The 12,772-nt window shown below is 59.0% G+C and overlaps 2 protein-coding genes across 2 annotated transcripts; both read left to right on the forward strand.

Moving 5' to 3' along the window:
• Positions 1-416: 416 nt before the first annotated feature.
• Positions 417-4,209, forward strand: LOC147527480 (uncharacterized). The gene is given in 4 exon segments (XM_086623147.1): positions 417-556; positions 1,844-2,771; positions 2,773-2,862; positions 3,769-4,209. Coding segments are annotated over 4 exon segments (1,599 nt in total).
• Positions 4,210-5,466: 1,257 nt separating this feature from the next.
• Positions 5,467-8,362, forward strand: LOC147527481 (uncharacterized). Its single transcript, XM_086623148.1, has 4 exons — positions 5,467-5,565; positions 6,194-6,355; positions 6,524-6,613; positions 6,968-8,362. The coding sequence occupies exons 1-4, from the start codon at positions 5,467-5,469 to the stop codon at positions 8,360-8,362; spliced, it is 1,746 nt and encodes a 581-aa protein (XP_086479274.1).
• The last annotated feature ends 4,410 nt before the right edge of the window (positions 8,363-12,772 follow it).

A 12,772-nucleotide genomic window follows, 5' to 3' on the forward strand; every position in this document is an offset into this window, starting at 1 on the left:
GTTTGATCTTGGAGTTACGTGCTGTAACTGTATGGAATTCCTCAGATGGAGTTCAGCAGCAGCGAAAGGAGGATCACGGCCAGGAGGTGGGCGCGGCGTTCGCCTCGGCGTGGTGGATCCAAGCGTCTTTACCTGCAACAGCTATCCACATAGTCCTGGGGAGGAAAGGTTTTCTTTCTCGTGTCCAGGCCCCATCGACTCGTTTTGCTGCTCAGTTGTTTCCGGTTTTCAGTCTCTCCTGCGGGCAGGGGGTTGCACAGGTCACACCGCTGTAAGGCCGTGGGCGTTTGTGCGTTCAAAGCGACGCAGCCGCTGCCGGGTGAAGAAGGTCGGTGTGTCCCCAGCTGCCGCAGCTCTCCCCGCACGGGGCACCGTTACCGCCGGGGCGGCAGGAGAAGGCGGCCGCTCGCTCCATCATGACGGCTGCCGCGGCCGCGGCCCCAGCCATGGAACCCGCCTTCAGCGACGGGCGCCGGCCGTGCGGAGCGACGCGGCACAGCTCGCCGGCGCTGGGCCGCTTCCTGGCGGCGGGTCTCCGCCAGGCCTGGGGCCGCCCGTGAGGGTCGGCCCGGGGCCGCCCGGCGCCGCTCCCGGTCGCCTCCGCCACGGGCGCTGCGCCCGCCCGCGCGCGGCTGCGGGCGAGCGGCGGGGCGAGCGGCGGGGCGAGCGGCGGGGCGAGCGGCGCCGCAGCGGCGGGGCGAGCGGCGGGGCGAGCGGCGGGCGAGCGGCGGGCGAGCGGCGGGGCGAGCGGCGGGGCGAGCGGCGCCGCAGCGGCGGGGCGAGCGGCGGGGCGAGCGGCGGGCGAGCGGCGGGGCGAGCGGCGGGGCGAGCGGCTGCGGGCGAGCGGCGGGGCGAGCGGCGGAGCGAGCGGCTGCGGGCGAGCGGCGGGGCGAGCGGCGGGCGAGCGGCGGGGCGAGCGGCGGGGCGAGCGGCGTCGCAGCGGCGGGGCGAGCGGCGGGGCGAGCGGCGGGCGAGCGGCGGGGCGAGCGGCGGGCGAGCGGCGGGCGAGCGGCGGGCGAGCGGCGGGGCGAGCGGCGGGCGAGCGGCGCCGCAGCGGCGGGGCGAGCGGCGGGGCGAGCGGCGGGCGAGCGGCGCCGCAGCGGCGTCCAATCAGCGCAGCGCCCGGCGCGGCTGCTGCGCGCGGTGCGGAGCCGCGGGGCGCGAGGCGGGAGCGGAGCCGCTGGGCGCGCGGCGCGGGCCCGGGGGGAGTCGGGCGCGGGAGGCGGCGCGTGAACGGGAGAGCGTTGGGCACGCGCCGCGGGGCGGCGGCCGCGCCTCTGAGGGAAAGGGCCGCCTCCGACGGAGCATCTTCCCGGCTGCGCTTGGCGAGCGGCCCGAGCAGCTCCCGACGGAGTTTCGTGCGCCGCGGGATCCTTGGCGGCCTCTCTGGAAGCTGCCGGGAAGCCGGGCAGGAAGCCGCTGTGCCCGGCCGGGCTTCTCACAGGCAGCGCCCAGCCGGTGTGTGGCCTGCGCGCTGCCCCAGGCCTCAGGCATCCCTGCAGCTGCGTTTCTCAGGGCGCCAGTCAGGAATTAGGTACTGACAGTGATGGGCCAAAAACCCAACTCAGTGCAATTCCCCACGGGAGGCTGCTTTGCGCGGGACAACAGAGAGGTTTATAAGGAAAAGGGGGTAAACCCGAGCCAAAACGGAGCGTCTGTGGCCTGGGGGCTCCGTGCATTTCTTGCCGGCTGGCGAGGATGCCAGCTTGGCTTCACAGAATCCCAGAGCAGCTGGGGTGGGAAGGGAACTGTGGAGACGACCCAGTCTAGGCCCCCTGCTCAAAGCCAGCTTGGCAAGAGTGGGTGGCCCACAGGGCTGTCCAAAGAAGCTTCGCCGCGCCAGAAAAGCAGAGCCTTCAGAGACTTCTCCTCCACATCGCCGGCAGGAAATTAGGCTGATGGCCCAAGAGCTTGTAGCGGCCGTGCTGGAGAGCGTGGAGAAGCGTTTGGCGTCCCGCACGTCCGGAGCGTCTGAGCCGGGGCCAGCAGGCAGGCAGAAGGAGCAGCCTGTTGCCAGAGGGGACACCCAAGTGGGCAACTCCGAGGAAGAGCAATCGTGCTAAGCTCAAACAGCGGCTCCTGACAGAGCACCTGCACAGGCCTCCCTTGACAAACACGCCCAAGAGTTTTTTGACAGAGTTTTGTGCACCTTGGAATCCTTTATAGCTTTTGTTTTTGACGAAGGCTCAAGCTGCAGCTATTCTGAGATCTTGGAGCTTCCCAAGGGAATTCTCTCTCACAGACAGCTGCAGCCACCCCAGACGCCTATCTCAAGGCAGCGCCTGGAAGAAGGACAAGGATTCCCCAGTGCATCCCAACAGCAGAGCCTGGCAGCAGGCAAGGGAGCAGCGTTGCCTGTGTTACAGCCACGGCCAAGAACAACCGCCGCTGACGTCTCGCGACCGAGTCTCACGATCGCCAGGGAGAGCATGAAAAATGCCGTCTCCAGAGTTCAGCAGCGCCGTGCAGAACGGACTGGGCATGCCCCCACCGTTGCCCCTGAGGTTCTTGGAACGGCAGAGAAGAAGGTGGAGACAGAAACGAAGCCAAAGCCAAGAGCCTCAGCCAGCACTTGGGCCATAAGGGCTGTGGCAAGTCAGTTCATTGACTCTGTGTCAGAGCAGAGCTGTCACGCCGGGCCGGCACAGATCCTCAGGCTGCATTTTGGACGGCGTGTGGCAAAAGCGCCCACAGCACAAGCCGGAAAGGAGAGCTGTCCGGCTGAGGACACCCTCCCCTCTGTGGCTCCACAGCTTTCCAAACAGCCTGTCCCTCCGGTGGGTCCGAAGCCCCCTGCCCGGACAGGAGCACGGCACAGGCTGGTGCGTGCAAAGCCTGTCCAAGGCCAGCCCCAGCAGCCCAGTGAGCTGGGAGGCTCGTGGAGGACGCCCTGAGGAGCTGTGTGGCAGGAGAGGTGTCGAGCCCCTGGGCAGCTCCACCAGGCACAGAATAAAGAGTTGGCTGACAAGGGCTTGCTTGGGCTGCATTTATGTATGCCAGGCCATACTGTGTCTGGGCATTTTCCCTGCCAGGTTTTCCCTCGTCTTCCTCCCTCCTGCAGCCTCGGCCAGGCTAAGACCCAGTTTTACAGGGAATCTTAAGGAGGGAAGAGGAAAGTAGCCGACGTTTCTGCCGAGTTTAGGAGGCTCTGTGGCCAGGCTGTCTGAGGGGCTGGCCCAGCTCCCTAAAGCTGTGCTCGTGCCTTATGTCAGACCCATAGGTAGGTGCTGCTGAAGGCTGTGCCCCGTTCTGTGCGGTTATTCTCTCGTCCCCTGAAGACCTCCTGATGGGCCTTTGGGCTCCCACCCAAGGCCTTCGGTGGCCCTTTCGGTGTCCCGCCAAGGGACTGGCCTTCAGCTTTTCCTCTTTCCCAGAGGACTTCTCCTCTTGCCTCCTCGAGGCGTCTGTGTTTGCCTTTTCGTATTCCCCAGGGACTGGCGTGGTCATTTCAGCAACTGAGGGGCTGCCAAACAGCAGCCTCCCAAGGCCCTCCATTTCTGTTTTTGTGCTTCCTGGGGCCTTCTGTTAGCCCTTTGGTGTGGCCCGCAGCTCTAGATGTGCTGTTCGCTGCGGCCAAGAGCCGTCCGTGTGCCTTTCGTTTCCCAGCCCGAGCCCTTGGCATGCCTCTGGGTACCCACGACAGCCCTCCGTGTGCCCTTGAGTGCCCCCAGAGCCCTCCCTCTGCCTTTCTCTATGTCCCTGGAACTCTTTTTATCTTCTTTTCCCCTCAAGACTGGCTGGAGTGGCCTCCCGTGCTGTCCTCTGCAGGTGAAAGCTGGGGGTGTACGGGACACAAATGGCAGTGTGGGTCTGGGGGCCGCCCGTGGGGGTGGGCCCAGGAGCTGCCCCAGGCCAGGCATGGCCGGCTCCAGCTGCCTCAACGATGGACGCTGCGCACACCGGCGCTGTGGCAAATCGGAGCAGTTTGTGCAGGAAACAGCGACACAACCTGGTGTCACCTTTCAGGAAAGGTGTGGGCAGCAGCCGGCCAGAAGTCGTGACCCCAAGCCACCGAGAGGGATCGACACTTCCTGCCTGGTCGAGCGGCACCTGAAGCCCCCAAAACCATCTTGCCCACCTCCAGCCAAGAGCGGCAAGACCTCCCTGCATTCGGGGCGATGCAGAAGAGTGAAAGCAGCTTTGGACGAGGGCCAAACCTACTCCCAACCTGTGTTGGGACGGGAACAACAAGCTGCAACAGAAGTCTAGGCCCCCTGCTCAAAGCCAGCTTGGCAAGAGTGGGTGGCCCACAGGGCTGTCCAAAGAATGCTTCGCCGCGCCAGAGAAGCAGAGCCTTTGGAGACTTCTCCTCCACATCACCAGCAGGAAATTAGGCTGATGGCCCAAGAGCTTGTAGCGGCCGTGCTGGAGAGCGTGGAGAAGCGTTTGGCATCCCGCACCTCCGGAGCGTCTGAGCCGGGGCCAGCAGGCAGGCAGAAGGAGCAGCCTGTTGCCAGAGGGGACACCCAAGTGGGCAACTCCGAGGAAGAGCAATCGTGCCAAGCTCAAACAGCAGGCTCCCAACAGAGCATCTGCACAGGCCTCCCTTGACAAACATGCCAGAGAATTTTTTGACAGAGTTTTGTGCACCTTGGGATCCTTTGCAGCTTCTCTGGAAGCTACTGGGAAGCTGCTGTGCCCGGCCGGGCTTCTTACAGGCAGCGCCCAGCAGGTGTATGGCCTGGGCTCTGCCCCAAGCCTCAGGCATCCCCATTGCATTCCAGCTGCAAGGAACTGCACGCAGGGACCACAGGCTTGAGTTGCTACAGCTCCGTTAGCACTTCCTGAGGGTGCAAATGTCACCGCAAAAACGCGGTGCCAGGGTCATCGCTGCAGCGGCTGAGGAGTCCATGCCAGAGAGGGAAGCTCTCTGAGGTGACCTAGGAGATGACCTAGTCTAGGCCCCCTGCTCAAAGCCAGCTTGGCAAGAGTGGGTGGCCCACAGGGCTGTCCAAAGGGGCCTCGAGGCAGGCCCCTCCAGCTGGGCCGCTGGGCAGGAGCCAGGCGGCCGCGCAGCAACGCAGTGATGCAACAGTACGGCGGCACGGCAACGCGGTGATGTGACGACGTGGCAACGCGATGACGCGACAATGCACGGTTCCTCTGTGAAGCCCCTGGCTGGGAGGCCGGCCACAGTTGGGTGCCTCAGAGCGAGAGCAGCCAGCGCAGGGTCGCAGCTCCACGAGAGCTCTTGGAAGGAGCCGTGGATCACCGTCTCACTGCTGGCGTCCGAAAGGCAGACGCATTGCGGAGCGCACAGCGGGAAAGAGGAGAGAGGTGAGCAGTGGGCCGATGGCGGGGGCTCAGCCTGGGGGCTTGGCACGTGGAGGGCTGCGCTGGGGCCTCAGGACGTGCCCGTTCACGCAGCGGCATGTTCAGGAGGCTCACAGAGCCAGTGCCTGAGTGTCTCTGTCTCCCTAGCTTGGGCGCAGAAGACAGCACCTGGGAGAAGCAGCTCCTGGCCTGATGGATCCCCATCATCTGCTGGACCTCCCACTCGGGGTCAAGATCCCTGTGCGTCCCGACTCCAAGCCTGTCTTCTGCAGGGCAAAGCTGGGCGAAAAGGTAAAGGAAGTAGAAAGGGGCAGAGAAGCTCTCTTCTTTTACAGGGTGCCCACCATTCCGAGCAGTCCTTGTGGCCACCTGCTCTACAGCAGGAGCTGCAGCCCGTCAGGGCTGGGGGGGTCGAGGGAAGCTCCTGGCGCCGTGGTGCTGAGAGAAAGAAGGGCTTGCCCATAGCAGTGCTCCGGGCCGGCCAAAGCTGGACGAAGAGTGTTGTGTCAGCTCTTCCATCCACCTTTACCTTTCCTCAAGGAGAGCTTGGCACCTCTGGGGAGCGCAATCCCATTTTGCAGTCAGTGGGAATTGCCAAAGGAGAAGACATGGCTGTAGGCAACATTTCAGCTTAGCTCCTTACGGGTGCAGCACTCTCGCCTCTGCAGGAAACAGCTCCTTGTATTCCTGGAGCAGCAGTAGACAGCCACCAGACGGAAGATGTAGGTATAGGGTTTCTTCTCCGTTGCAGAGTCTCTCGAGTAGACAGATCTTTCCTCTGAACGGGAAGGAAGCCAGGAATTAGTCTGTACCACGGAGGTTCGGAAATGCCACCCCGTGAGCGTGAGGAGCTCGGAAGTGCGTTTGTCTCTGCTGCTCTCTCCTGCCCTGTTCATGCTCTGGACCTTCTCTCTTACAGCTCATCCGGCCCTCGGGCTATTTTCACCTGTGGGATCCCCACCGTCACCTGTTGGACACGGAGTACAACAGCCTGCACGACCCGTATCTGCAGGCGTACCACCACCGCCAGGACAACCTGCGGAGGCTGAAGAGAGAGGGCTTTGTCACCAGCGATGGCAAAGTAGGTGTGGAGGTCGTCGGGCTGCTAAAAACGGTTCCCCCAGCGCAGAGGGAGCGGGTGCAGAGGAGCAGCTCTCCTCCCACGGGGTTGGGGCTGTTTCGGGGAAGGCAGCCTGCGCGTAGCTGGCCCTACAGTGCTCGGCTGATGGCTGCCCTCGTCTGTCCCCAGGTGGTTTGCACTCTGAAAGAGTTCAACGAGTACAGGCAGTATCTGACCAAGCACAAGCTGGATGCAGAGAACACGCGCAGGCGAGAAGAGGTGGGTTTGCAGACGACTGTCAGCGGCGCGGTGCCGAGGGCAGGGATGTTACTTGCTGGATCTCGGGGGGGGTCAGTGCAGAAGAAGTGAGGGCTGTGCTGGTGGGCCGGCTGTTGTGGCGTGGGAAGGACTACCCGGCTCGGAGCTGAGCTGGGGCAGGGGGCTGGAGTGGGCAGAGGCAGGAAGGCCACGTACCAGCACGCGGAGGGAATTCCTGAGGGAAGAGCTTCTCTTCTGCCCTGGTGGCATGGCTGGAGCAGAGCGCTGGCCTGGCCCCGCGTGAAGCCTCAGCACGCAGGGGCGTGAGCAGTTTGTGCAGGCAACAGCGAGACATAACCTGGTGTCACCTTTCAGGAAAGGTGTTGGCAGCAGCCAGCCAGAAGTCGTGACCCCAAACCATTGATTGGGATCGACACTTCCTGCCTGGTCGAGCGGCACCTCAAGCCCCAAAAACCATCTTGCCCACCTCCAGCCAAGAGCGGCAAGACCTCCCTGCATTCGGGGCGATGCAGAAGAGTGAAAGCAGCTTTGGACGAGGGCCAAACCTACTCCCAACCTGCGTTGGGACGGGAACAACAAGCTGCAACAGAAGCCCAGGGGCTTGAAGATCTGGCTGAGGCTGTGGTGCTGGAATTGTTGGAGAGGCTGAAGGCTTCTAAGGATCAGGCCATCTGCCTGTTGAGGAAGGCTGCCTGGAGGCTCAGAAGAATGCTTCGCCGCGCCAGAAAAGCAGAGCCTTCGGAGACTTCTCCTCCACATCGCCGGCAGGAAATTAGGCTGATGGCCCAAGAGCTTGTAGCGGCCGTGCTGGAGAGCGTGGAGAAGCGTTTGGCATCCCGCACGTCCGAAGCGTCTGAGCCGGGGCCAGCAGGCAGGCAGAAGGAGCAGCCTGTTGCCAGAGGGGACACCCAAGTGGGCAACTCCAAGGAAGAGCAATTGGGGCAAGCTCAAACGGCAGCTCCCGACAGAGCATCTGCACAGGCCTCCCTTGACAAACATGCCCAAGAGTTTTTTGACAGAGTTTTGTGCATCTTGGAATCCTTTATAGCTTTTGTTTTTGACGAAGACTCAAGCTGCAGCTATTCTGAGATCTTGGAGCTTCCCAAGGGAATTCTCTCTCACAGACAGCTGCAGCCACCCCAGACGCCTATCTCAAGGCAGCGCCTGGAAGAAGGACAAGGATTCCCCAGTGCATCCCAACAGCAGAGCCTGGCAGCAGGCAAGGGAGCAGCGTTGCCTGTGTTACAGCCACGGCCAAGAACAACCGCCGCTGACGTCTCGCAATCGAGTCTCACGATTGCCAGGGAGAGCATGAAAAATGCCGTCTCCAGAGTTCAGCAGCGCCGTGCAGAACGCACTGGGCATGCCCCCACCATTGCCCCTGAGGTTCTTGGAACGGCAGAGAAGAAGGTGGAGAGAGAAACGAAGCCAAAGCCAAGAGCCTCAGCCAGCACTTGGGCCATAAGGGCTGTGGCAAGTCAGTTCGTTGACTCTGTGTCAGAGCAGAGCTGTCAAGCCGAGCCGGCACAGATCCTCAGGCTGCATTTTGGACGGCGTGTGGCAAAAGCGCCCACAGCACAAGCCGGAAAGGAGAGCTGTCCGGCTGAGGACACCCTCCCCTCTGTGGTCCCACAGCTTTCCAAACAGCCTGTCCCTCCGGTGGGTCCGAAGCCCCCTGCCCGGACAGGAGCACGGCACAGGCTGGTGCGTGCAAAGCCTGTCCAAGGCCAGCCCCAGCAGCCCGTGTGAGAAACACGGGCGTGAGCTGGGGGCTTGTGGAGGACGCCCTGAGAAGCTGTGTGGCAGGAGAGGTGCCAAGCTCCTGGGCAGCTCCACCAGGCAGCAAACAGAGCCTTGACAGCCTTGTGCTAGCAATAAAGAGTTCCGTGCCAGGTGCTTGCGTGTGCCTACCTTCATTCAAGCCAGGCCATGCCGTGGCGTCCTCAGGGCCTCTGTGTTTGCCTTTCTGTGTGCCCAAGGGCTCCCATGGGCCTTGGGGGTCAACCGAGGGGCTGCCGTTTCCTTTTGGTGCCCCCAAAGGCCCTCCATGTCTCTTTGCGTGTCTCCTATGGCCCTCCATGTGCCTTTTGGTGCGGCTCAGAGCCATCCATGTGCCTTTTGGTGCGGCTCAGAGCCATCCATGTGCCTTTTGGTGCGGCTCAGAGCCATCCATGTGCATTTCAGTGGCCAGCCCCGGCCTTTTGTGTGCCCCTGGGTACCTGCCTCCATGCTCCACTTGCCCTTGGGTGCCACCCAGAGCCCTCCCTCTGCCTTTCTTTACGCCCCAGGGAACTCCTTTTACCCCCTTTACCCCTCAAGAGTGGCTGGAGTGGCCGGAGCTGCATAAAAGGAGGAGAAAGGGAGAGAAAGTCAGTGCAGGAGCCTTAAGCACAGCAGCAGCCAGGAACATAGAATCATAGAGTCATGGAATGGTTTGGGTTGGAAGGTATGGCATCCAATCACTATTAGCCAGCTGCACTGAGTTGAATATAATGAACTAATTAACTCAAGGTTCAGACCCTGCCTGCAAGAGGCAGGCCGTTTTCTCCTGGATGTGGGAGATGCAACAGTGTCCTTAGTGCTGCAGCCCAGGCTGGTGAGCAACAACTGGTGACCCCGATGTGATACATCTGCGAGACCCTGAGAAGTGCCGAGAGCCGGAGCCAGGAGCCCGAGCGAGAGTCCTTTGGTGAAAAGGTAAAGCTGCAAGCCCTGATGTGGTATTTGTGGGAGGGAAGCGTGCTGGAGTTGGAATGAATGGACTGGGTTTCTGCTCACCTTAAGGCCTTCTTGAAAAAACCTTTGAAAACAAAAATTGTAAAACAAAAAGAGGGAATTATGGCATCCGATCATTATTACCCAGCTGGACTGAGTTGAATATAATGAAAACTAATTAATTCAAGGTACAGACCCTGCCTACAAGAGGCAGGCCATTTCCTCCTGGCTGTGGAAGATGCAACAGCGTCCTTGGTGCTGCAGCCCAGGCTGGTGAGCAACAGGCAACTGTGCCGGTGCCTCACCACCCTCAGAGGGAAGAATTTCTTCCTCAGATCTCATTGAAATCTCTGCTCTTTTAGTTTAAAGCCACTGCCCCTTGTCCTGTCACTACATGTCCTTGTCCAAAGCCCCTCTCCAGCTTTCTTGCAGCCACTTTAAGTACTGGAAGATCTCCCTGGAGCCTACTCTTCTCCAGGCTGAACAGCCCCAACTCTCTCAGCCTGTCTCCATAGCAGAGGCGCTCCAGCCCTCGGATTGTTTTTGTGGCCTCTTCTGGACCTGCTCCAACAGCTCCATGTCCTTCTGATGTTGGGGATCCCAGAGCTGAATGCAGCACTGGGGGGTGGGGGGGTCTCCTGAGAGCAGATTAGAGGGGGACAATCCCCTCCTAGGATCTGCTGGCCACACTTCTTAGGCTGCAGCCCAGGACACGGTTGGCTTTCTGGGCTGCCAGAGCACATTGCCGGCTCATGTTAAGCTTCTCATCAACCAACACCTCCATGTCCTTCTCCTCAGAGCTGCTCTCAATCTATTTTCATTCAGTGGACAGGGCTCAGCCAGGGAGTGTTGGCACATGGAGGGCTGCTCTGGGGCCTCAGGACATGCCCCTTCTTGGAGGAGGCTCATAGAGCCAGTGCCTGAGTGTCTCTGTCTCCCTAGCTTGGGCACAGAAGACAGCACCTGGGAGAAGCAGCTCCTGGCCTGATGGATCCCCATCATCTGCTGGACCTCCCACTCGGGTCAAGATCCCTGTGCGTCCCGACTCCAAGCCTGTCTTCTGCAGGGCAAAGCTGGGCGAAAAGGTAAAGGAAGTAGAAAGGGGCAGAGAAGCTCTCTTCTTTTACAGGGTGCCCACCATTCCGAGCAGTCCTTGTGGCCACCTGCTCTACAGCAGGAGCTGCAGCCCGTCAGGGCTGGGGGGTCGAGGGAAGCTCCTGGCTCCGTGGTGCTGAGCGAAAGAAGGGCTTGCCCATAGCAGTGCTCCGGGCCGGCCAAAGCTGGATGTTAACTGCATCAACAAAGGCCTGTCAGCTGGCCCAAGAAAAGACTGTAAATATTATACTGATTCTGGATATGCACTTGGAGTATGCCATGCTCCTGAGCACTTGAGGAAGTTGAGTGGCTTTATACTCCGAGTGGACTTAAAACATCAAATGCTGCTCAAATTGCTGAACTGTTAAAAGCTATACAATTCCAGAGAAGTTTACTGTCATTCCTCAGCCAGCCCATACCGGCAGAAGGAGAAAAGAAGAGATGAGAAGTCCAACAGATATTGCTGCTAAAGCCACAGCACGACAGCTGTACGAACCACTGCGCTCCCAAACAGTCCAACCGTCCAACCTGGTGTTGCCTGCTCCTGAAAAGCTATGTCTGACTCTTCCTGCCAAAGAAATTGACTCTATGGAAAACTAGGAACTGATCAGAGATTCCCAGGGAATGTGGAAAGCAAGTGTGGAAAACCTTCCTACTTTCTCTAAGCAGTACCTGATTGCCATAGCAAAAGTGCCTCTCCGTCTCGGGCATTTGGGCACTGCTGCACTCACCCAGCCAGTGCTAAAAATGGATCCGTGCCAGGAATTTATGCTGCAACCAAATAGGTAACCGGGTGTCGCACGCACTGCCTTTAGCCTTAAGGAATATTTAACACAGGCCTCAGCGAACAACAAAACTGCCTCCCTATGAAATACTGTTTGAGAGACCGACGCAACTCCCCAGAACTGCTGTGCCCACTCACCCAATTTTATTAGCAGGAGATGAAGTGTGACCCAGTGTGTTTTGCAGGTTCAGAAATTATTGAAATACAGTCATGCCCGGGCACAGCTTAGTACAACCAGTACCTCTCGAAGGGGCTCTGCACCCCTTCAATCTCGGCAGTTAAAGTTTGGGTAAAAGCACGTAACAGAAAGAGTGACTTGTCTCCTTGGTAGGAGGGACCGTTTTTGTTACTGCTGACCTTCCTCAGTAGTAAAGGTGGAGGAAAAAAATCAACTTGGATCCATCACTCCCTCCTGAAAGTGGCACCCACAGGAGGTGGCGAGTAGAGGACGCTGGCTCAGGGACTACAGTTTAAATATCATGAGGCTGGTGCTTAACAAGGGGCGACCGCCATTGCTGTTCCAGCTGTCAGCATCAGTGGGGCAACTGTTCTCACCCATGCTCTGCCTCGTGCTGTGCTTCCAGAAGTGCACAACCATCTTTGTTCTGCACCTGTGTGCGCTCTACCGGATCCGTCCCTTCCACCAGCTCCTTCCCTGGGCAGATGATTCCCTGCAGCCATAGGATATAAACAGGACAGTCAGCTGCAACTCAAGTAATACGTGGACTCTCCTCTGCTGGCCAGTGCACAGGAAGCCGAGTGAGCCAAGGTGCAGGGGAAGCACACGGAAACGCTCAGTGGCCATCAGTCCCTGCCTTTGGTTGGAAACCAGTTTTGACCAAGTGCTCAGAGAGATTTCCTGCTCTGCTCAAAGTTTACTTTAAATCACAGACTCTGTAAATGTCCTCCACTTCTTTTTTTTTTTTCCCCTCGGATGAGGAAACTTGGTCACAGGAGAAGAGACTTAGCATGTCACAGGCAGGGCGATGATAACCCTGTTTCCCACATGGCTATCCAGCACTCTGTCCTCTAAACCAAGCTTCTACCTTGTGCCTCAGCCCCTCAATCCCAGCCAGCCACTCCTGCTGGAGCTCGGACTAACCAGCTCCAAAGCCTGGGCTGGCATGTCCACCAGCGAACATGGGGAACACGCATCCCTCTTACCTGATACTAGTGACATTAACACAGACAAATGAGATGGGAACAGAACATTCCTACAAGACACGACTTGAATTTATGTTTATTTTATATATATATATTTATATATATATACCTTTGTATAGATTAAACTGGGTGGGATTTTATCATATACATTTTTTTGGTATTATACATGAGAAACAGGAATGAGAACATAGCAAATATAAATCAGTACATTCCTCAAGCAAACTCTTTGCCACACTGAGACTGAAAAACTGCATGCAATGGGGAGACACAGAGAAGGGAAATCAATTTTATTTAAAAAAACAAAGACAATCTAGGTACAACGGTCAACAGAGGAGCAGCACTATATATGGCAAACCTGTATAAATTAAAAGTAAATTCCACTCTAACATCTACTATGCTTT

Source organism: Tauraco erythrolophus, chromosome 18, assembly GCF_009769465.1.
Source record: "Tauraco erythrolophus isolate bTauEry1 chromosome 18, bTauEry1.pri, whole genome shotgun sequence".
NCBI lineage: Eukaryota > Metazoa > Chordata > Aves > Musophagiformes > Musophagidae > Tauraco > Tauraco erythrolophus.